We start from the raw sequence: 21,792 nt of genomic DNA, 5'->3' as shown, positions 1-21,792 counted from the left end.
TACATGAAGGAGAGGGGAGTTATTTTGAACTAGAATGAGATTGAGTTTTTTATTACCTGAGTTATGGTCATACCCCCACTATCCACTGGGAAGAACACACTTAGTAGAAATCACTGGAAAAATAAAATTATTGCATGAAGTTAACAACTCAATGGGTCCAGACTCCGTGCTCAAACTGGTTACATGAACAGCACTGTGTCATCAAGGAGACGACAGTGAGATTCCAGGCAGAGAAAAGATAAATTTGGTCCAAGTTGATACAAAATGTACAAGCAGTGAGGTGACATGACGCTGTGCAAACTCAGATTGTGAAGTAAAGTCAGTCAACTTGAGCCTTGAAATGTGTGCATTTTGAGTTGTATTTCCAAGTCAAATGAACATATTACTTTAATGTGAGTTCTGCCAAAAAGAGAACCTGAGCCAAAGGCTTTGACACAAATAATTTAGTTGGGTGATGATTTTAGGGAGCTCACTCAATGTGACAGAGTGAGGAAGTAAGACAAAGAGGAGAGAGAAATTAACAAGAAAAATGTTTTAATGAATGGGTTGCCATAACGGGCAACTGGGGCTCAATTCCACTGGAGACCTTCTGGGAGAGATGCTCCAAAATTGTCCTTCTGGGGGTAGATATGCTGGGTATTTACCCACTACCTCTTAACCCTCACTGGTTGAGTGTTGCTCCTACAGCTTCAACTCTTTGAGCTTCCATCTTGTCAGATACATGGGCAATTTGTTCTCTCTAATAAAGAGAGGGGCACAGGAAGCCATGGGCATATACAGAAACTGCCACAGGTGAATCTTGGGAAGGGCTGAAGGGACGTGGGTGGGGTCCTGACAACATCTACTATGTAAATGGATACTGAAGAACACCTTAAGGACTTGAGAAAAGGAGAGTCGTTGATTTCTGGATCAAAGTACATTACTTTCAAAGCAAAGGTATTCCTTATCTTGAAGGGTTTGCTCAGGTAGTAAATGCTTCGAAAATTATGCCTCAGCAGCAGCAGCATTTTATAAAATATAAAGCTAGAAAGAACTTCAAGGTCTTTTTATTTAAATTTTTTAATCATCACCCAAAGACATTTTTTATTGCTTTTAGAGAGAGAGGAAGGGAGGGAGGGAGATAAAGAAACATCAATGTGAGAAACATCGATCTGTTTCCTTCTTGGACATGCCCCAGCTGGGGAGTGAACCTGCAACCTGGGCATGTCACCTGACCAGGAATCAAACTGTGTTCACCATTCAGGTTATATGGGACAATGTTCCAACCAACTGAGCCGCACCAGTCAGGGCTGACTTCAAAGCCTTATAAGATGATCCATCTGAACTGAGCTAACCAAGACTCTCAGCATTAATCATAATCTGAACAGACCACACACACAGGTTTCAGTTCCATGAGGGCAGGGATGTTTACCTGTTTAAAGGATTTTTATTTTTATTTTTAGAGAGAGGGGAAGGGAAGGAGAAAGAGAGGAAGAGAAACATCAATGTGTGGTTGCCTCTCGCACATCCCCTACTGGGGACCTGGCCTGCAACCCAGGCATGTGTCCTGACAGGGAATAGAATCAGCGACACTTTGGTTTGCAGGCCAGTGCTCAATCCACTGAGCCACACCAGCCAGAGCGGGTGTTTACCTGTTTTGTTCATTGATATGTCCCCAGCACCCATACCAGGGTCTAGAAAACACATGATCAGTGCTAAGAAATATTTATCTCATCTGTCATAAGACCTGTTGTGAGTCCTTCCCCAGCAGACAACCTGACAGGTTCAGTAACTTTAAATGGCAGCTGAAGCAGTCATTAGCCCTGGAGGCTAATTTCACACCCTGGACCCTTTTGCTGTCTGAAGGCTATGGACTCCTCAGAGGGAAAAAAAAATGGTTTTAAATGCATGAAGTGAAACACATCAGCTTACAAAAGAAATCAAGTAAAGTGTAGTTGCTATTTTTTAAATTTTTATGGTTATTAACTATTAAATAACCAAATCTTGTGAAGGTCTACCATAATTTCAAAGTAAGGAGTGTAAATGACTTTTTGAGATTTCTCCAACAAGTATAATGTGATTTCTATTGATGACAAATACACAGTGCCTGCTATATACTACAATGGATTGGTGCCTGTATTCATAACTGAGGGGAATGCTATCTTTCACAGGAGGTTAGTAAAAACCCAAAGGTATACTTTTTTTCCACCCAAGTTCATGGACTCCCCCACCTAAGTAGTTTACTAGGCTGGGGTGTCGGGGTGGGGGGCGGCATGCAGAAATCCCTGCATAGAAACACATTCTGAATTCAAAATAAACTGACACGGAAAACTGTGGATGCGAGGCTCTAACCCCTGCATCAGTCGCTTTGAGTCTTTTTGAACTTGTATGGCAGGTAAAATCAGAATAGGCATATTTAGAACTATGCTAGGAAAATATTAATAATAACTTCCATAGAGCATTTCCAAGTGTGCCAGGCAACGTGCTGGGGACTTAAATGCACTCTCATGAATCCACAAATAACTTCGAAAGGATTGGCGAGTCGGCCCTATTTTCAGATGAGAAAATGAGCACAGAGAAGCCCAGTAATTTGGCCAAGGTTGCAGGTAGGCTGATAGTGAAGGGTTTTTAATGCGTTTTCAGGCTGCTGCATAAAATCACCAGGGGAGTGTGGTGAAACTAGAGATTCTATGGTCTCAGCACAGAGATTCTCACTCAGTCTGGGATGATGTCCTAGAACCTGGGGTTTTTCAGTGGCCCCTGGGGTGATTCTGATGGAGGCTGCTTGCAAACTGCACTGTGACACTGACGAAAAGCTGTGTCTGCCTGGTTCTAAGGTGTTTGCTCCGGGGAAGCATGTGCCCAGTGCCAGCCCTGAATACCCTCCAGGTAAAACACTGTGCCTGCTCACAGCCCACTGCCTCCACCAGATGCTGCCAGGCATTCCTACCACCTTCCTTCCCATTTCTCCACCTTTCTTGGCTATCTCCCACACCCACAGGGCTCTGCCAAGTCTTTGTTCATGGAAAGCTCAGGCAATTGGCAAGATGAGAGTGGTTACAGTCTAAACGGGCTTCTCAGACTGGAGAACAAAGTCTCCCCTGCCCCCTGAGAAAGCCTCACTGGGAGCCATCTCTCAGGAACAGGGGAATCCTGCAAAGAACCGCACTCAGCACCTAAATCAAACTCATGCTCCCCCAAGAGAAATCTACATGTGGTTCATCGGCAAGGCTTTTCCAGGCTGGCCGACCAGCAACCAGACCCAACATCCTTTTGTGCGCGGAAGTGTTTGTGTTTAAAACACCAGTAAAAACGAAAAATGACAGTTAAAAGGGCAATTGAGCATCTGTGGTTTGTCTGTTTGTTTTCTCTCATCTCTGAGCTTGGGGAGCAATGCAGATGGATGATGCACCACTTTATCTTGTTCCTGGTGCAGTAGCAGCTGTGAAATGCAAAACAGTGACTATGGCCATGAAAGGAGCCTGAGGCTGAGGCCCAGGGCTGTGTCAGTCCCACTGGACTCCTTGCTTTCCCAGCAGGAGACCACTGCCCCTGCCCTAAGCAGCAGGCTTCCCTTTACTTTGCTTAGTTGATAATGAAGATAAAGACACAGACCAGAGAAATAAAGCAAGGTTCAAAGAAATAAGGCTGCACTTAAGACCTAATTTTAGGACAGCTAGCTAGAAAAAGATGATGTGATTACCAACAACGGTAGTCATAGTAATATGGCTTTTTATGCATGCTGCATATTACAGGTGGAAAAATCAGTCTTAAATTTGAGAATTAAAGAAATTTGGATCTTAGAAAGATTCAATCAGTCAGCTTAGACACAGGAATGTGGCCACATGAGACTATGAAAAGAGCCAGGGCACCATTTGTTTTTTGGAAGGACCTGTGACTGTGTGTTGCTTGTTTTCTTGTCGGTCCTCCCACTCGCTATAGATTCTTAAGTTGTCAGATTCACTGCCGTACACCCAACACTTAGCCTGCATTCAGTAGGTGCTCAAAAACTGTTAAATAAATGACAATACCAAAACTAATAGAGTCCTATGTTTTGTGAAAGTAAATTTAAAAACAAAAACAAATTTACTGCCATGGCTGGTATGGCTCAGTTGGTTGGGCTTCGTCCCACAAAGCAAAAGGTTGCCAGTTCAATTCCCTGTCAGGGCGCACGCCTGGATTGTGGGTTTGGTCCCAGACAGGGCACATATGAGAAGCAATCGATCAATGTCTCTCTCTCACATAAATGTTTCTCTCCCTTTCTTTCTCCCTCCCTTCCCCTCTCTCTAAAAATAAATAAATAAAACCCTTTAAAAATAAATAAAATTTAAAAACACAAATTTACTGTTGTGAAAGTAAATTAAGTAAATATGGAGTTTTCAGATGTATGGCTCAAAGTTCTAAAAGGTTTTTCTGAAGGGGTTACACATACATACATCTAAGGGCCTATTTCTCCCCAAATCCTTGGGTGGTTCCAATAAATACGAAGTTTGAAAAAAAAAATACATGAGATGCTAAAAAGGAAAGGGCTGTCAAGTATGGAGCAAGGAGGTAAGATGATCACAGATGACAGAATGGAGTGAACCATGGGGAGATGTCCACCAGCACCAAAGGCATCCCCTTTTCCCTGTGCAACATGGAAGTTTTATGAGAAATCAGGGCTTTTTCCTCACTGTTACCAGACAGGCACTGAAGAGAGATCATTAAGACCGAAAGACTGATACTAAAAAAGTACCACACAAATGGATAACAGAACAGCAACCACCTGACACTTATCAAGATTTGCTGGGACAATGAACTTCTAAGGATACTCTATCGTCAGCAGTTGAAGACTTGGGAAGATGGACTCATTCATGCTGCCTCTCGTGGTGGAGACCGTGTATGTGGGGTGGGAGGGTTTCCACCTTAACACCAGAGAACAGGATTTCCTCTTCCCCTTCTCAGATCTTCTAAAAAATGATTATTTAGAAACTGAGGAAAATTTGAACAATGTACATTTCTCTAGGAAGTTTCAATAAATTGCATTTTACTTCAAATGAAATTCAACCTAGGTGACCATATTCAGGCCAGCTTTTTAATCCAAAGTGAAATACCAAACTCAAGGCCAAAAAGCATCAGAAGCAACATCAGGCCAATTGTTCAAGAGGTGCCATCAAATAAAACAACTTCTATTTGCCAGAATAAATCCATGGTTTTTAACCTGGAAAGGCCACCTTGCCCTTCAAAGCCTCTCTGCCCTCTCTTCGCTTTTCCTCTTGCAGAAATGGAAAGCCCATTTTTATCATTCCCCTCTCTCCTCTGGATGCCAAAGAAACCATTGTAGGGTTGTTTTCTTGTTTCAAGAAAGCAGCCAAACTTTAGAGTGTAGTGGGTTTTAATTCATTTTGAAAAACAAGCTCACATGGATTGATTGATTCTTCAGGTCCCCTTACTTGGACCTGGCACACTATGAAGTCCAAACATCTCTGCATAGTTACAGCAAACGGGTTCTTGTGCTGCGAAGTCACTGTGTGCGGGTAGCAGTGAAACATTCCCAAGACAATCACTAGACATGCAGAATGCCAGCCAGAAGCATGGATCACTTTCAGGGGTCTTGCTGCAGGGAGCATGAGGTTGTATTTTGTGTGCATTGACAATTGTGTAGGGTAAGCCAGCTGTGTTCAAGGGAGCAAAGCACCCCCTATTCCTCTGAACCTAAAGGGGTGTCTTCCCAAAAGAGATGTCTTTCCAATCTGTAAAGTATGGGTCTAGATACCCCTCTGAGTCGTACGTGTTGCTCCTTCGAGAGTCAAAGCCCAGCCACCATGAACATGAAAGCTGGCTGACCTCCTCCGTCCCCATTCCCCAGCATAGAGAGAACAACTGCCATTCACCCCGTGAATCCAAAAAATCCCTCCATCCCTGGGTGTAAGCATGGACGCTGGCCAAGCAAGCCTTGGATACCCAGGACTGTTGAGTTGTGGCTATGTTGGTATATCCCATGTACAAGGTGATAAAGTGCTTTTGTTTCTCTGCCTGATCCAGCTGGGGTAGTGGGGCGTGGGGCTTGGGGCTGCCTGCTTATTGGCCCCTAGCCCATGTGCTTATATTGGGACCGGTCCCTAGGGATCTGCACCTGGTTGGCAGTCATTTTGTGGTGGATGTGGTAAATTGCCAGCGTTACCACTATGACGAGGCCCAGGATGAGCCCCAAAATCAGGGGCAAAGTTTCTTCCAACTGCTCCCGCTCATCCACTGGGCATTTATGCTCTGAAATGGTAAAGAAGAAGAAAAGCAGTGAGGTTCTGTCAAAAGGTACTAAATCATAAGTCCTCCTACCAAAACTAAAAAGAAAATGGAGATAAAAATCTCTGTCAAGGAACCTTTGGGAAGACATTTTTTTTTTCAGAAACAATATTTCCCCAACAAACTCTAAGGCTGAATCACAGTATTTTTGCATAATGTAAAATAAAAATACACCAATCAAATAGGGCAACATCAGTTATCAGATTCCTGGCAGATGTTGACAAAATATCCAAATGATTTTTTTCAATTTTCAGAGTGTTAGCATCAGATACAACCACCATTGTTTTATGGTTGGTTTAATTCTGTAAGTTTTTATTGAAGTACTTTGATGTAATGTACACAGAGAGAATTGCACACGAATATACAGCTTTAAAAAGTCTGAAAATAACAAGTGTTGGCAATAATAGGAAGCAACTGGAACTCTCACACACCATTGATGGAAAATGGTACAAACACTTTGTAAAACAGTTTAGTGCTTTCTAATTAAGGCAAAAACACCTACCATATAACCAAACATTCCACTCCTGGGCATTTACTTAGGAGTAATGAAAACACATGGACACAAAAAGACTTGAACGTACATGTTCATAGAAGCTTTATTCATCTAGCCTAAAACTAGAAACAATCAAATGGCCATTAAAATAGAATGGATAAATAAACTAATATATTCATATTACAGGATATTAATCAATAGTAAAAAGAAGTGAACTATGGCTGCACATAACAAAATGGATGAATCACAAAAATACGTTGAATGAAAACTGTCAGACACAGAAGAGTCCGTATTGTGTGATGCCATTTACATGATGTTGAAGAACAGATAGGACTAATCCGTGGTGATTAAAATCCTAAAGGTGCTTATATCTGGGCAACAGGACACAAGGGAACTTTCAGGGGTGGTGGAAATATTCTGTGTCTTGATCTAGGTGAGGGCAATACAGTTGCAAGTGTAGGTAAAAGTGCATTGCGCTAAATGTTTTAGGGTTTTGCATTTTAATACATGTAAATATACTAAAATGTTTAAACAAAAGTGCAGAACTCTGTGAATTTTCACAAATGAACGTCCCATGTAACCAGCACCTAGATCAAGAAGGAAAAGGTCACCAGCACACAGGGCTGATGCTACTTTTACTCTCTTAAAATTCAAAACAGTTCAATAGCCCTGTGTCTCCGTTTTGAAATGGAACCAGGTAGACACTTTGTAGAGCTGACCGGGAGTGCCTTCCCAGAGACCAGTACATGCTTACTCAGGCCGCTATGCTCCCTGTGGGTAACTAGGGTCTTCCACCAAAATTATGAGCCACAACTGGATAGAGCAGGTTTTAGATATCTCTTCATAAAGACCAAGTTCCCAAGTCAAGATGACCCAGTGAACATTACGGAGCAACTACTGTGTGCCAGGATGCTCCAGAATCCCTGCTGACACAGTTCCTCCCCTCAGCTCACCTGAGAGCAACAGAAAGGAGGATAAGGCCTGAGCCCCAGGGGTCTTTTCTCTCCGAAAAATCACAGGCAAATATGCAGCTTTTAAAAAGCTCGTCCTTACCATGCCTGGTCCTTAAATGAACTTTCAGTTCCAAGTACAAAGATTGTCTCAGTTAGTCTTCCTAAGAATTCCATGAGACAAACACCATTGTACCCATTTCACACATAAGGTAACCGAGGCAGAAGGAACTAAGGAATTTGTCCAGGGGTAAATGAAGTCCCAGTCTGAACTCACGCAGCCTAACTCAACAGCGTAGTCAGGGCAGTACTCAGCAGACATGAGCTAGGATTTGAGTTAGGGTCAGGCCCATACCAGACGTGAGCCGCTGGCACTCAGAGGCTGCCAAATCACAAGGCAGTTGAAAGGAGGGTTCTGGGCTCTGTGGGTCTGTCTGCATACTGGCCACGGAGGTACATTCAGTCTCTGAAAACCCAGTGAGTTGGATACTTATTACAAAGGGGTATGAGGATACTTTTGGGGTGATGGATATGTTGATATTCCTGAACTGTAGTGATGGCTTCATAACTAGTTCTGTAGCTCTAAGTCAGTATTTATCAAATCGTACATTTAAATATGTACAGTTTATTGTATTTCAATTATACCTGAATAAAACTGTTTAAAATAAATATGTAAACATACATTCATACATTCCCCAACTTAAAAAATTATAACTAGTTTTTTTTAAAAAAGATATTTTGGCAAATGTTAGAGATCTATTAGCACTAAACTGAGTCTTTTCATTACAACCAGAAGGACTGAAAAGAATGAGTAGGGGACTTGCCTCTTTCACTCTTTGATTCAGTGCTAGTGAGTCCTACACTTTGTGGCCAAATACACCTGTTTCCCCAGGGAAAGGACTTGCTGTAGTTACAAGGTGCACCAAGGACAGCTCTGGGCCTATAACCCCATAGTCAGAGGCTGGGCTTTTCCCCCCCATGATCTCGCATTGCCTCTTTGAAGAGACCAATGAGTGGAAATGGAGTCCTCTGGGGTAGAGATTTTGTTAATAACAAAGGTTATTTGTTTTCCTCACCACAACTCCCCATTGTCCATGTTATGTTACCATTGTGGGGTTTGCTCAATTTCTGCGGCAAACTCGTACCTTGATATTCATAGCAAGCCCCCTTCAACCACACCTGAGTTTATATTAATGAGGGGACTTTGGGAAGTCCCCAGGTCACCTAAGGATGGGGGCTGGTTGCCAGGAAAACGAACCCTGTGATTAAAGGGTTGGAACTTTCAGCCCCAACTCCCTGAGTTCTGGGAGGGGAGAGAGCCTGGAGATTTAGTTCTGTCACCAATTGCCAATGATGCAATCAATTGTACCTCTGTAATGGAAGCCTCTATAAAAATCCAAAAGGACAGGGTTCAGACAACTTCTGGTTGGTGAGCCCATGGACACTCGGGGAGAACGGCGTGCTCAGAGAGGCCTGGAAGCTCCCTTTGTAATAAGGGGTGACCTAAGATGTAAGATGTTTCTCTGGATTCTCTGAGCCACTCTAGCCAATTCATCGAACCTGAGGAGAAGGTCATGGAAACCTCCAACATACACATAGCAGGTTGGTCAGATTGTAGTCCGAAGTGGGGAGGGAGGATGAGGCTCGTAGGACTGAGTTTTTACCCTGTGGGATCGGATAATAGCTCCAGGTGGATTGTGTCAGAATTGAGGTGAGTCATAGGACTCCCAGTCAGGGTCAGAAAATTGCTTGTCAGTTGAGAAAAAACACCACATACCGGATTTGGCGTCAGAATCATAGTGCCAGAAGTTATTTTTAAATGGTAATAACTTTGGTTATTAGAAGTAGTTATGAGAAGTAACACCTCATATCCCATCCTTTAAAGTACACAGAGAAGAAAAGCACAATATATTTTGGCAAAAAATGTATATTTTTAAAATATATATATAGTTAAGTTACTGCTGTGTTTCTTTTTTTAATTTTTATTTGTTGACTTCAGAGAGAGAAACATCGATTTGTTGTTCTACTTATTATGCATCATTGGTTGATTCCAGTATGTGTTCGGACCAGGGAATCAAACCCGCAACCTTGGCGCATCGGGACAACACTCTAACCACTAAAATACCCGGCCAGGGCCTGTGTTGTATTTCTTGACAAAGTTTTTGTTGCTTTAGGAAGAAACTTGAACTAAACACAGAACAGGAAGTGATATCTAATGGGTTATTAAATTACGGACACATCAAAAGTAATCACGGGAAAATAGGGGATCTAAAAAAGTATCATAAAAAATACTGAATCCTCACCCGTCCCCTTCCCCTAAGAGGTCAAATAAAGGGAAATTCCTGAGTCCACTATCCCTTATCCATCATTCCAAAATCCACAACGTCTGGAAACCAAAACTATTTTGTTATCACTCATTTGGCAGCAAAACCTGACTAGAGCTAACAGTGGACTGACTGCTCGTGATTCTCACTCATCCTACTTAGTGTGAAGACTCACGTGTTTCACTGCAGGATAAAGATAATATATTTGATGACGGGGGGCTGCCCCAACTTTTCTGGGGTCTTCCGCAATACAAGAGTCCTTCTTTACCCAAAGGGGATATGTTCCAAGCCCCCCAGTGAATGCCTGAAATTGTGAAGAATACAAATGAAATGATTTTCCTCTACACACACACCCATGATACCTAAGTGATTTACAAATTAAGCACACTGGACATGATCAATACCTAAAATGACATGGAACGATTATAACAATATACTATACTACCAATTACATGCCTGCGGGCTCTCTCTCAAGATACTTATTGCAATACCTTCCTCACGAGATGATGTGTGGTGACACGAGCCTGCGTGATGAGAGGAAGGGCGCTGAAGGACAAGGGCCTTGTGAGCTGGCGTGCTGTTACAGGTCCTAAGGGATGCTTGAACACAGCCCTGCAATAACCGCAGTCGTCCGTGTGATAACCTGGACAGCTCCTGAGCGACTAATGGCAGGGAGCATAGGCAGCGTGGGTATGCTGGACAAAGGCGTGATTCACGTCCCAGGTGGGATGAAGTGGGACAGCGAGGTATTTCGTCATGCTGCTCAGAACATTGCCCAAGACTTATGAATTGTTTACTTCTGGCATTGTCCATTTAATATGTTTGGACCACGGTTGACTGTAGGTGACTGAAACTGTGGAAACCAAGATCTCAGATAAGGGGGGGACTACTGCACATGAATTACGCACTGTATTTTCTTCCTAAAATCTGTAATATTCTGAATTCAGAAAAATCATCCAGGGGTTTAGATGAGAGACTGTGGACCCATAAATGACTTGTATTTCCCTTTTGGGCTTAAACTAGTGTTTTCAAACTGCCTCTGACCCATAGGGAGAAAAAAACTACATTACAAATCAGAATAGATGTGTACACACATAACTGAAACCAAAGTTATCCCTACTTTGCGTGTCTAATAATTTATACTCTAGTCTTTCACTTAAAACAGTGCTGGCCATGACTCGCTAAAGCAGAGATTATAATCTTTTTTTGTGCTAGTATGATGAAACTATAACTCCTCAGAATAATGCTTATAAAATATATAAAAGTAAAATATGTAAGATTATAAAGAAAACAGATTACACTAAAATTCAGCTATCAAAATATCTTTAAATCATTTGGGACACAGTAATATATGTAATTGTTTGTTAATACACATATATACTGGCTGAGATAAGAAGCGTAACTGTTACTTTCCAAGATCTGCACAAACTAATGTGAACGAAAATATCTATGATTTCTATTTGTGACAAAGACACAGGTAATACTAATACTACTGTGGGTTGTTGCCTTCATTTATAGTAGAAGGAAATGTTAAATATTAATTAGAAATTAGTGGAAATAGAGATGAACTATTTCCCAGTGAAATTTACAGACCCCCTGAATTCTATCCACGAACGCCATGAACCCCAGGGTTAAGATCCTGTGCAGTAAACTGATTGTACCACCCATGGTTTATAAAACAAGGGAGGCCCTACATCTCTGCCTGGAAGAAGAACACCTCTTGGTTCAGCCCAGATCAAATCTGACTTTGGATGCTCTGAGACCCCTTACTCCCTGTCCACCTCCAGAGGCCTTGGGGTCCCTCATGCCTCTGTCCTGGCTGGACTCAGAGTTCTGGAGCACACAGCACAGGGGCTCGGGGTGATGGCCTGTGGCTGGATAAGGCAACATCCAGCCTAGTCATTGAAAAGAACCACAGGAAGACAGATTAGACACCATCGGGTGACCTATTGCCAGCTTCCACTTTCCAACTATGGTCACATCATCCATAAACCCGGTGTCCCCCACTGAAACCCTGATTCATCGTAGATTCTGTTTTCTGTACATGAGTTTTATTTTGTTTTGTTCCATTTGAAAAGCACTGCATTTTAATGTTGTATTTACTCCCTGAGGCAAACGAAGTCCAAGAATTCTTCATTGCACCCCAAATGAAGAGCACTGAGGTGGGCAATGGGCCAAGAGGCAAGCTGTCTGCTTTCTCAAGCTCTGCGAATGCCATAGACTATTTCTGTCCCAGGAGGAGGCAGCCTTTTGCTTCCCATGCTTCCTTCACTGTCTGACAGTACAGCTAAAGGAAGGGGGTTGCCCCTCTTTCTGTATTTTCTCTGGGCTGGCTCTGAACTCCTGTAACCTCAGCAAAGTATATCTTGCATACTGAGTTGTTCAGATGAGTGGGCTGGAGAACTTTGGCTGGAGATAAGGAGATACTTTCACCAAAATGTAGGCACTAGTGATAAAAAAGACAACAGAAGCCAGTACTGACTGAAGCCCCTGTGTGCCAGGAACGTGCATGCACAAGGAGCAGCTGTACAAACTCTTTCCCACCAGCCTGCAAGTTCCACCAGAGCAGGGAACGTTTTTATCTCCCAGTACCTAGGTGTAGCAACCATGAATAATGTCTTGTTCCCTTGACAGTCACCATTGCCACACAGTCCCGTGGATTTTGACTGCAAGGCGAGTTAGACATCCCAGAGTCAATACCTGTCCCTCCACCTCAGCAGCCATTGGAAAGGTTGTCGGGTACCCTGAATTCATTAGCTTTTGATCGTGGCTTTTAACATTCCTAACAGCATGACTCATAGATGCCGCCTAATCTGAGTGGATGGGAGTTGGCAGGTAAATGCTACCCCCCACCCCCACCTCAGGTGAGATAACCAAGGCGGTTTTTATAGCCTCTCCCGAGACTCAGAGGTTCCAGCAGTGTGACCCCAGGTGCCCACCAGAGCATCTTGCTCATTAATGCACCTGTGCTGGCTGCCTTGCCTTCCTATCTCACTTCCCCAATCGCCTACCAGGGCTTTCTAGAACTACCTTGTAAATATACTACTTGCACTTATGTATAACCTTAGGATCTGCTTCTGGGGAACCCAAATGGAATCACTATGTTCCAGGACAGTACCGGGAACACAGGATTCTAAGACTGCCAGCAACGTGGCCCTACACTGGGGCTCCATATAGTACCTTCAACCCAGCTCTCAGCAGTTTTAATATCTCTTTGTGGGTGCTTGTATAAGAGGCCCTGAAGAGCAACTACCCAGGGTGACATGTTTCTTGGCTGGCAGGTGCCAAGTAAATCACAGGTCTACATAACTCTTTGAATCAGCATCAGCAAACCCTGCCTTCATGTGGCATGACAGCTAACCACAGCGCACCTCCTGAGGGTGGTGTACGGAGAAAGGTAAGGCACATTCATTTCCACTAGGCCACAAATCATTTTTCCCACAGTTCTGGATAAAATACAGATCAGGTGGCATCTCCCAATCACTCTGTTCACAGCAATGATAAAAAGCTCATGAGTCCAGCGTGCCCGACAACCTGTCTAAGGGTGCCTCCTGCATCCACAAATTGATTATAGTTGCTCAGCAGAAGCAGCTGAGGCTCTGAGAGGCTAAGAGCACAGGATCTGATACCCAAAGACAGGTTCTGGGCCCAGCCCTGGCCGCCAGGAGGAGTGCAGCCTTCAGCAGTACCTTCACTTCTCTGAGCCTCGGCTTCTCCACTGTAAGCAGGGGTCTCAGTACCTTCTTCACAGCTTGCTTTGTTTTTCCTTCTTGAGAGTTAAAAAGGGACCAGCCTATATGGTAACTTTCAAATGCCTGTTAAACCTGAGTCTCCAATAAAGAGGAACAGAGGCCCCCTCATATTCTGCCATGCTGCTCTTGTCATTACGCATAAAAGCTGCCTTCAGTTCAAGCCATTCCACTACTTAGACTGATCTGTTTTTCCCAGGGTGGCGTCCCCCACCCTATTTGAGACAGAAATCTCCGGGACCTTCCAAGGGACACACAAGGAATTAACTGTGGGAGGGCAAGTTAATCCAACCCAACTGAGAAACAAGGGGTGCCTTGGACTGCAGGCTGGTAGATGACATACAAGGTGTATTTGTTATGGAAATGAGCCAACACAGCCTCTGTGTATCGGCTCCTAGGTGGTTTATTTCCTCACTGAAGACAGAGATCCATTAGCTGCAAAGCCCTCCAGCGCCAAACTCAAATTTTACACATCCAATTATTTTTACAACAGTCCAAACAAGCAGATTTTAGCCATTTAGAGCCTATCTGCTTTGCATAACAAACCTCAACCAACAGCTGTCACCCATTGATAAGATAGGGCCCTGTAGTTATAAGGCCTGGAGCCTCTTTGCTGCCCCTCACAGCTCTCTGACCCAGAGGTTCCTCACAGTGCTGCTGAGTGACACATACCACCTAGGCACGTAAGCCCTCTCCCAATACTCCTCCTCCTCCAGGAGGCCCGCTGTTCTCCTTCCCTCTGGAGGGTGGTCCATGAGGTGCTGCCCTCTGCACAGTCCCATGCTCTGAGGAGTTTCCTTTTCATGCAACCCTGTCCAAGCACCATGCAATAAAGTTTGTGTGTTACTGCCTCTCACGGTCATAACTTCTCCTCAATAAGCTCAAAACCCCCCACCTCCCACCCCACCTCCACAGTATTCCACAGACCAGGAGCATCATCACCAGGGAGCTTGCTAGGAATGGAGCACCTTGGTCCCTGCCCGCAGACCTACTGAACCAAACTCTGTATGTTAACGAGATCGCCGCAGTTGTGCACACTGCCTCGGAAGATTTGTGTGCACACTGCAGTTGTGCACACTGCCACGGAAGATTTGTGTGCACACTACAGTTGGAGAAATGCTGGGTGAAGAGATTTCTGCTGGGGATTAGTGCAGTAACCAAGCTCAATGCTCTAAAGGGAGTTGTGTGACAAAGATGTCAACCCTCATTTGACCTGAGAGAGGCCCCTGTGCGTGTCCCCTAATGCACTTCCCTGACCCTTCCTTGTTTTTCTCAGTCTATAAACTGCAGGTGTGAAACTGCAGGCTGCCAGGTATGACCGCCTTATACAGGGAATAGATTCTTCATTAGAAACCCTGAAACTGTGGCTCAGGCACATACATGATGAACTGCATGGACACAGTTCATGGGCAGCAGGCATACAGATATATGACCAGACACTCCCCAACACACACGCACACACATACACACACCTGACAAGCACTCTCCACTCACACGCACACAGGCATTTCAACACATCCAGGGCCTCCTGAGTGTTTATTCTGGGGAATGCGGGGGCAAAAGAAATCTTTTGAATTCCACCAAATCAAATCGAATAGTCTCTCACAAAACACAGTGGGGGGCAGGGCCGAGAGGCGCAGACAGGAGGAGCCAGGAACAAAAGAATCCCTACCACACAAAGGCACATGGATCCAGTGAGTGACTCTGAATGGGGCTTCCTCCTCCCCGGAGTATCAAGGCTGAAACTCCAGGGTGCCGTACAGAAGGGAACATCCTAATTATTACCCAGAAAAGCCTGGGCGAGACAGGTGCAATTTGCTTCTGCTTAATGTGTCTGCATTGAGGAAGTTACATATGGTTACAAACTCTCCAAGTCTATCGCGCCTGTCCAGGGTCTGGAAGTGGATTAAAAAACTGCTCTACAAACAAAAGGTGTCATTAGTTCCATGCCATGAACTTCAACAATTTTTAGGAAAGCAGCTCTGGTTCTTATTCAGAATTCATTTACTCTTACATTGCACACAATTCTAAACATCCATACGCTTCGATTTCTCAGTCCATGAACAACTATAAGCAACAACTTAGAAATAATCAGGTGGATTAGGGCAAGGTTACGGTAAGAAACTAGTAAAAGCAGCTATTACAGGGCCAGTAGGACCAAGAGGTAAAGAAGTGCCAAAGAAGAGCTGACCAGCAAAAATCAAAAAGGCACTAGAGACTACCGAAAGGACCCATGTAAACTCAAAAGCATCTATAGTAGGGGCCCTGGGGACTGATACTACACAAGTCAATATTTGCATACAAAACTATTGGGCAAGAATCACAAATCCAGTTATAAGTGTATTTAATACTTTCAGTTTAAGAAAGACACTATTACATTTATGAATAGTTTGGTTAAAAAGCAGGTTATTAAAAATGTTAAGGTCTTGACACAGAGTTTAGTTTCAATTTCATAGAAAATACATTAAAATGGAATAGCCCATCCTTCCATGAAAAAACTCAGTGTGGCACTATTTTACTAAATCAATTAAATTGATTCGTCTGGCACTGAGGCATTTGGAAGTCTCTATTAACTGAGTGCACAGCTTCAGAACATCAGTTCAGCCAAAGGTACCTGGGCAGCTGCAATGTGCCAAGCATGGTATTAGGTGCTAAAAATACAAGGATGAAAAAGAAGCTAACCCTTCTATCGAGGACATAGGAACTCTCAAATGCCTTCTGAATAATCATGTGGTAGTGGTGGGGGTAGATCTATTTGGTATAGTTTGAGTGGGAGGGGCATTTTATGAAAGCTGGATTCCTTGGGGAATGACAATGATTTATGTGTGATACAGACGGAGATTCCCAAATATCCTGCATGTTGGAATAGCTGTATTCACCTGGGGAGCCCAGTCCATAAGAAGGTATCCATAAAGAATCAGAATATCTTCCCATTTTTTAACCACGAGGAATAAAATGAATATGCAACTGTCTTTAACAACTTCCTCCAGACAAGAGAGAGACAACAAATGAATCGAAGAACTCCCTTTCCCTACATTTGCCCAGTGAAAATCATTGCCGCACTTGGACAAATTGCAGAAAGGTGGACTCCCTTCATGACCTACCTGTGCTGGGAGGCAAAGAATTAAGAGAATGTGGATGCCCTGAATCTGTCTGATCCCCTTTCAGGGGCTAGCACAGACTGAGAAGAAGTATTTCTTCTACAATCCAGAGGGAGAAGATCAGGGACCCATGCCTCCCTGGAGCTTTGTGGGTATCCCTCCTACAAGGTGAATGATAAATGGAGGCAGGTCTTCCTAATTCTCTCTGTGATATTCACATGATCTACACACACACACACACACACACACACACACCCTCTTGCATTCTAGCCACAAAAAAATGTGCACTCACAGTGGTAAAACTTACAGCCGGAAGTATCTGAAAGAACATGGAGAAATTGAGGCTCACAGAAGCAAAGGCCCTTCTCCAACTGATGGCTTTCTAGATAACTACCTGAGATTTTTAGCTGCTTTTTGATTGGAAGATTTGCATTGACTTTCTTACCTCTCTTCCTATCAAGGTCTTCTTTTGGCAAAGGAAGAGAGGTAGGGAAAGATGAAGAAATAAAGGAAGTGTGGGAAGAACAAAGTGAAGGAGGATAGGAGAGAGGGGAGGAGGAAAAGAGCCATTGAAGAAAGTTGATACGATTCAGTTAACTGTTTTTATTCTTTGAAAAATATTATAGAAGGAAGTAGTGTCATGACAGCCTAGAGGAAATCCAGGTGGCAGCAGCCTGGACCCCTGGCAGATCCCTCTCCACATCCATCCTGAAGTCAGCCTTCCCTTCCCTCCTCCGTTTCTTCTGCCCCCACCTCCCACCAACCTACCTTCACTGAAGACAAAATCAGAGATGATGTCAAAGGGCTGGATGTGGACTGCGGACAGGATCATGGTGACTGTCTTCTGAGGGTCGCTGGAGGCTAGTGAAATGGTCTGCTGAGCTTGACACTCATAGGACTTTCCGGCTGGGGTGACCAAGGCTGAGAGGTGATGTGAGTTGGCCGTGTGCTTCCCAGCTGCAGAGAAGACCCAAAGCAATGGTTAGGCCCCTCTGGCTGGCGGAGCCCCCCTTGCTCCTAACCTCCCCAGCCAGGGTCGGCTCTTGCCTCTCCGCTCCAAACTCCCCTCCAGTGTCACCTTGCCAGGGCTGAGGCTCTTCTTGTGGCATCAGGTGGTGTCAAAGAACAAACACACCCATTCCTTCATGAGCAGGAGCTCCTTAAACATTAATATGGAATTTGGGGAAATTTTGGAATTTCTTCTTAGAAGAGGAGCATGGTACCTAAAAACGCTGTTTACTCTGTAAAACCTTACAACGGATCCCAAATACACAGAACAGGGGCTTGGTGTTTTACATTTCACACTGGTCCCCAAAGAATAAAATATCGTTCTCAAAGCCTGTCTGATTTCCGGTGCCCTGGACAGATGGCCTGGCACACATATTACCCCGGAGGCCGACTTCCTTTTTCTCCTTTACCGGCCTACTTTGTTTGTTTGTTTCCTGACCCCTCGCCCCCTTTTTCCTTTTGTGTGTGAGGGAAGGGGCCCTAATTTAATCAGGAAAATGCTGGAATATGAATTTTGATGAAGATAAGAAAACACTTTTTTTTCCTGCTGTGATGTTAAAAGGGATGGTGTAAATGACAAGTGACATGTCGTCTTTCATGGGCTCAATAAAAATCTTTTCCCAACTCAGGTGTTCAGGTGATCGAAGACCTCATCATGAGTAGATTCGACAATTTACCAAACAAATAAATAAATTTAAATGTGGTCTTCGACAGTGCCTGCAAACGCAAACATTGTTATTTGGGGAATGGGCATTCCTCTGGCCACGATATTTTTGGAGAATCTGGGTGAGTTGTGGGAATGATGGGCAGAAAAAGCTAATAATTAGTCCACGGTTTAGAACGTGCTCTGAGTGGCTGCAGTCGATGACGGAAGATGGCGTGGGAGCCCTGCTGCCAGGCGCAAAAAGGGACTGAGGCCATCAGGTCCTGACGGAAAGAGAGAGTCATTCTGCCTCCTTCAAGTTTGAGCACATGAAAAAAAAAAACAAAAACAAAACCAAAGGGGGGGAAAAAACAGGAGCAGAAAACATATACAGAGCTTTGTTCTTCTCTGAGCCTCCCTAAAGGACAAATCACAAGAGGTCGTCCTGAAGCTGCCAGGGGAAGTCAGGCCCTCACAGGAGACGTCTCATCCGGCATCGGACCCCCGGCGACTGGCTGTTTCTGGCCGGGGTTTCTTGTGCATCTACAAGGTCAGAGGTCCAGAGGACCCACCGGCCGTTCCATTTCTCTGTCCTGGAGAACAAGCCAGGGCGGATTTGGCCTGGGAGCTCAAAGACATGATCGGTTTCCAGAACATTTCCTAATTTCTTGCGGAATTCGCTTTCCACGCCTGCGTTATTGTAGTGTCCACGCTTTCCCAAGCTCTCTCCCCAGGTTTGCTGACCTCTACTCACCACTGACTGCGTCTTTAAAATGGGTCTTCTCGGAGGAGTCGTACACAAACTGGACCTTGCTCAGCCTCCACGTCGCCTCGGGTCCCTTGGACGTGTTGTGACTTTCCTGCCGAGTGGGGGAGGAGCGCATCAACCGCCCCTGCGACTTCTGGGTGGAGAAACCAAAGGGCAGCCCCTGCCCACACCCGCCCGGGAGTCTGCGCCCCCTCTGCTCAGAGTTACCTTTACAAACAGCATTTTGAGCGCGTATGCGCGATCCACCCAGAACACCTGCAGCTCCGACTCGTTGTGGCCACAGCGGCCCTTCACCTCAGCTCCCCGGGTCAGTGAGATATCAGCCTGTTCCGTGATAAGCTGGGAACACAGATGCCCCGCACCCCCTCAGCGCACCCGGCCCCGAGCGGGCTGTAAAGGGCGGCGCGTCCAAACTCCGGGGTGCACGCCTGGGCGCTCCTTTGCGCGCGCGCGCGCTCCCAGGTCCCGGAACATGCGGTTAGGTGCTGTACGTGCAGACCCCGCCGTTAGGGAAGCAGAGAGGGGGGTTACTTTCAAAGCAGGCAGGGCGAGCAGAAGGCGTTACAAGCCGGAACCCACATGCAGCATTCAGGAGCAGCCTGCAGGGGCTCAGGGAGCAAGGCGGGCGACCCAGGTCTTCATAGGGCCTTGAGGGTGGGTGCCCTTCGCCCCTGGAGCCCTAGGAGCAAGCTGGGAGGGACAAGGTTCCTTACATCAACATAATTGCTGGCCCACACATCATAAGGGACAATAAATTTGGCTGCGAACTCTGCCATGAGACATGTCGTCCCATTTTCCCGCACCACAAATATATCTTTTTCAGGGTTAGTGGAAAGGCCTGAGAGATTTTCCACTTCTTGTTCTGCCATGATTCGAGCCATTGTATCTGCAGGGGGAAAAAGTCCTATCGGTTCCAGGCTCGGGGAGCCCACGCGTCTTGGGCAAGTGTGTGGAGATCGTGGTCTGCGGGCTCTGGGCTGACAAAGTTCCCTGACGACTGCTGTGCGCTCTGTGAGCCATTTCTCTAACCCAGCGCCAACAAATTCAACTCCGTTGTTGTTAATTTATATATTTTTTAAAAAGTAAATTAAGCACTAAGCCTTTACTAATTTATAACTCCACTGGCCTTTTTCTTTATCTTAGGGTTTTAAACCAAATCCTCCTTGTCGATGCTCTGACCCTGCGAAGCAGGCCCGTACAGCACTCCGTCTGGCGTACAGGTGTGTGGGTCTCTGGGGAATTCCTCGCCACTAGCAGGAAGGCCCTCGGTCCCCTCCCCCACCCCGAAGGAAAAAAAGAAACCCCTGCAAAATGTAAGCTACTGACTTTACTATGCCGGCTCAATTCTCTGCAGGGTGCACTCTGCCCTCGCGGTCGCCGAAACGTTTACTCACGGAACAGCATCAGGAGAACTCGAAGTCTATTCCAGCTGAGAACGGCTCTTCCTCGGAGATCCATGCCTGCCGTGCAGTGAATGAGGCCAGATGTGCTGCTGCAGAGGCCGTCCGAGAGGGAATCCCTGAAAGTCGCCGCTGGAGTGAGCCGAGGTGAGCGAGGGGCGGGGGCGCCCAGAGGGAGGAGGTAGGGAGCGCGTGTTCTGTGAGCGCTGGCGAGGACTTGGTGTCCGGTGCCGCACCGACCGATGCAGGCTGAACACGAGTCTGCTCACTGCAGAGGAATGGACCCGCGGGGTGAGGGAGCTGTCCACGGCTACGAGTGCTGAAAGGAATAGGTTGTATTGCAGGAGTGATTGTGGCTTGGATTGTGCAGAGGGTCAATGAAATTGGGGGCGGGGGAGTGCTAAAATTCTCCCCGAGTCTGCTTCCTGTTCTGCAGTTGAATCCACAAAGATGATTCTGTCCTGGGAAACTTAATGGACTTATTCGATATCCCTACCAAGAGCAGTTTAGATATCACAATCGCATCACTGGAGTCCTGGCTTCTGAAAATGCATCTGGCTCCTGAAAGAAAACGGTAGAGCACAAATTGTTGCTGCTTTTGGGGGTGGAGGAGTAGGCAGGAATAGAGAAGGAAAATGCTATGGCAACAGTTTCCTGCATTGGGAGACATCCCCTTCTCTTCTGCGCTCACAATGAGCTCATGGGTTCAAAGTTAAATTGGCACCTCCTCAGAGGAGGTCATCAGTCAATGCAGTATATCAATTCAGGCTTACTTTCTGTGAGCTCTGCTCTCGGGTTGCATGAGGACTCTGAACTTTAGGGCCATCTACCTACCCCTCCTCATTATACTCTGATTACTCTGCCAAAAGCAAAGTAAATGTACCTGAAATTTGTGAGGGTTATCTAGGGTCTCTTAGAACAGTAATGTTGCATAGTTATGTAAACACACTCATGCACACACACTGATATTACTCTTCAGCCTCTGATGGGACTGAAAAACAAATATTACTTAGCTAATTCCTATATTTATATTCTTGGCAGCTTATTTTTTTTCCTCCATAAATAACAATGAGAATACAGTTATTTCAGCA

At 45.2% G+C, this 21,792-nt stretch overlaps 1 protein-coding gene across 1 annotated transcript; it reads right to left on the bottom strand.

The window, feature by feature from the left end:
- Nucleotides 1-5,335: 5,335 nt before the first annotated feature.
- On the bottom strand, nt 5,336-21,298 carry LAMP5 (lysosomal associated membrane protein family member 5). Its single transcript, XM_024559757.2, has 6 exons — nt 20,696-21,298; nt 20,015-20,187; nt 19,509-19,640; nt 19,287-19,392; nt 17,650-17,838; nt 5,336-6,228 (listed from the first exon to the last, which is right to left on the bottom strand). The coding sequence occupies exons 1-6, from the start codon at nt 20,757-20,759 to the stop codon at nt 6,050-6,052; spliced, it is 843 nt and encodes a 280-aa protein (XP_024415525.1). The 5' UTR covers nt 20,760-21,298; the 3' UTR covers nt 5,336-6,049.
- Between the last annotated feature and the right edge of the window lie 494 nt (nt 21,299-21,792).

The sequence above is a fragment of the Desmodus rotundus genome, chromosome 6, assembly GCF_022682495.2.
Source record: "Desmodus rotundus isolate HL8 chromosome 6, HLdesRot8A.1, whole genome shotgun sequence".
Taxonomy (NCBI): Eukaryota; Metazoa; Chordata; class Mammalia; order Chiroptera; family Phyllostomidae; genus Desmodus; species Desmodus rotundus.
Note: the sequence above shows the minus strand (reverse complement) of the source record. Positions and strands in the feature narration are given on the sequence as shown.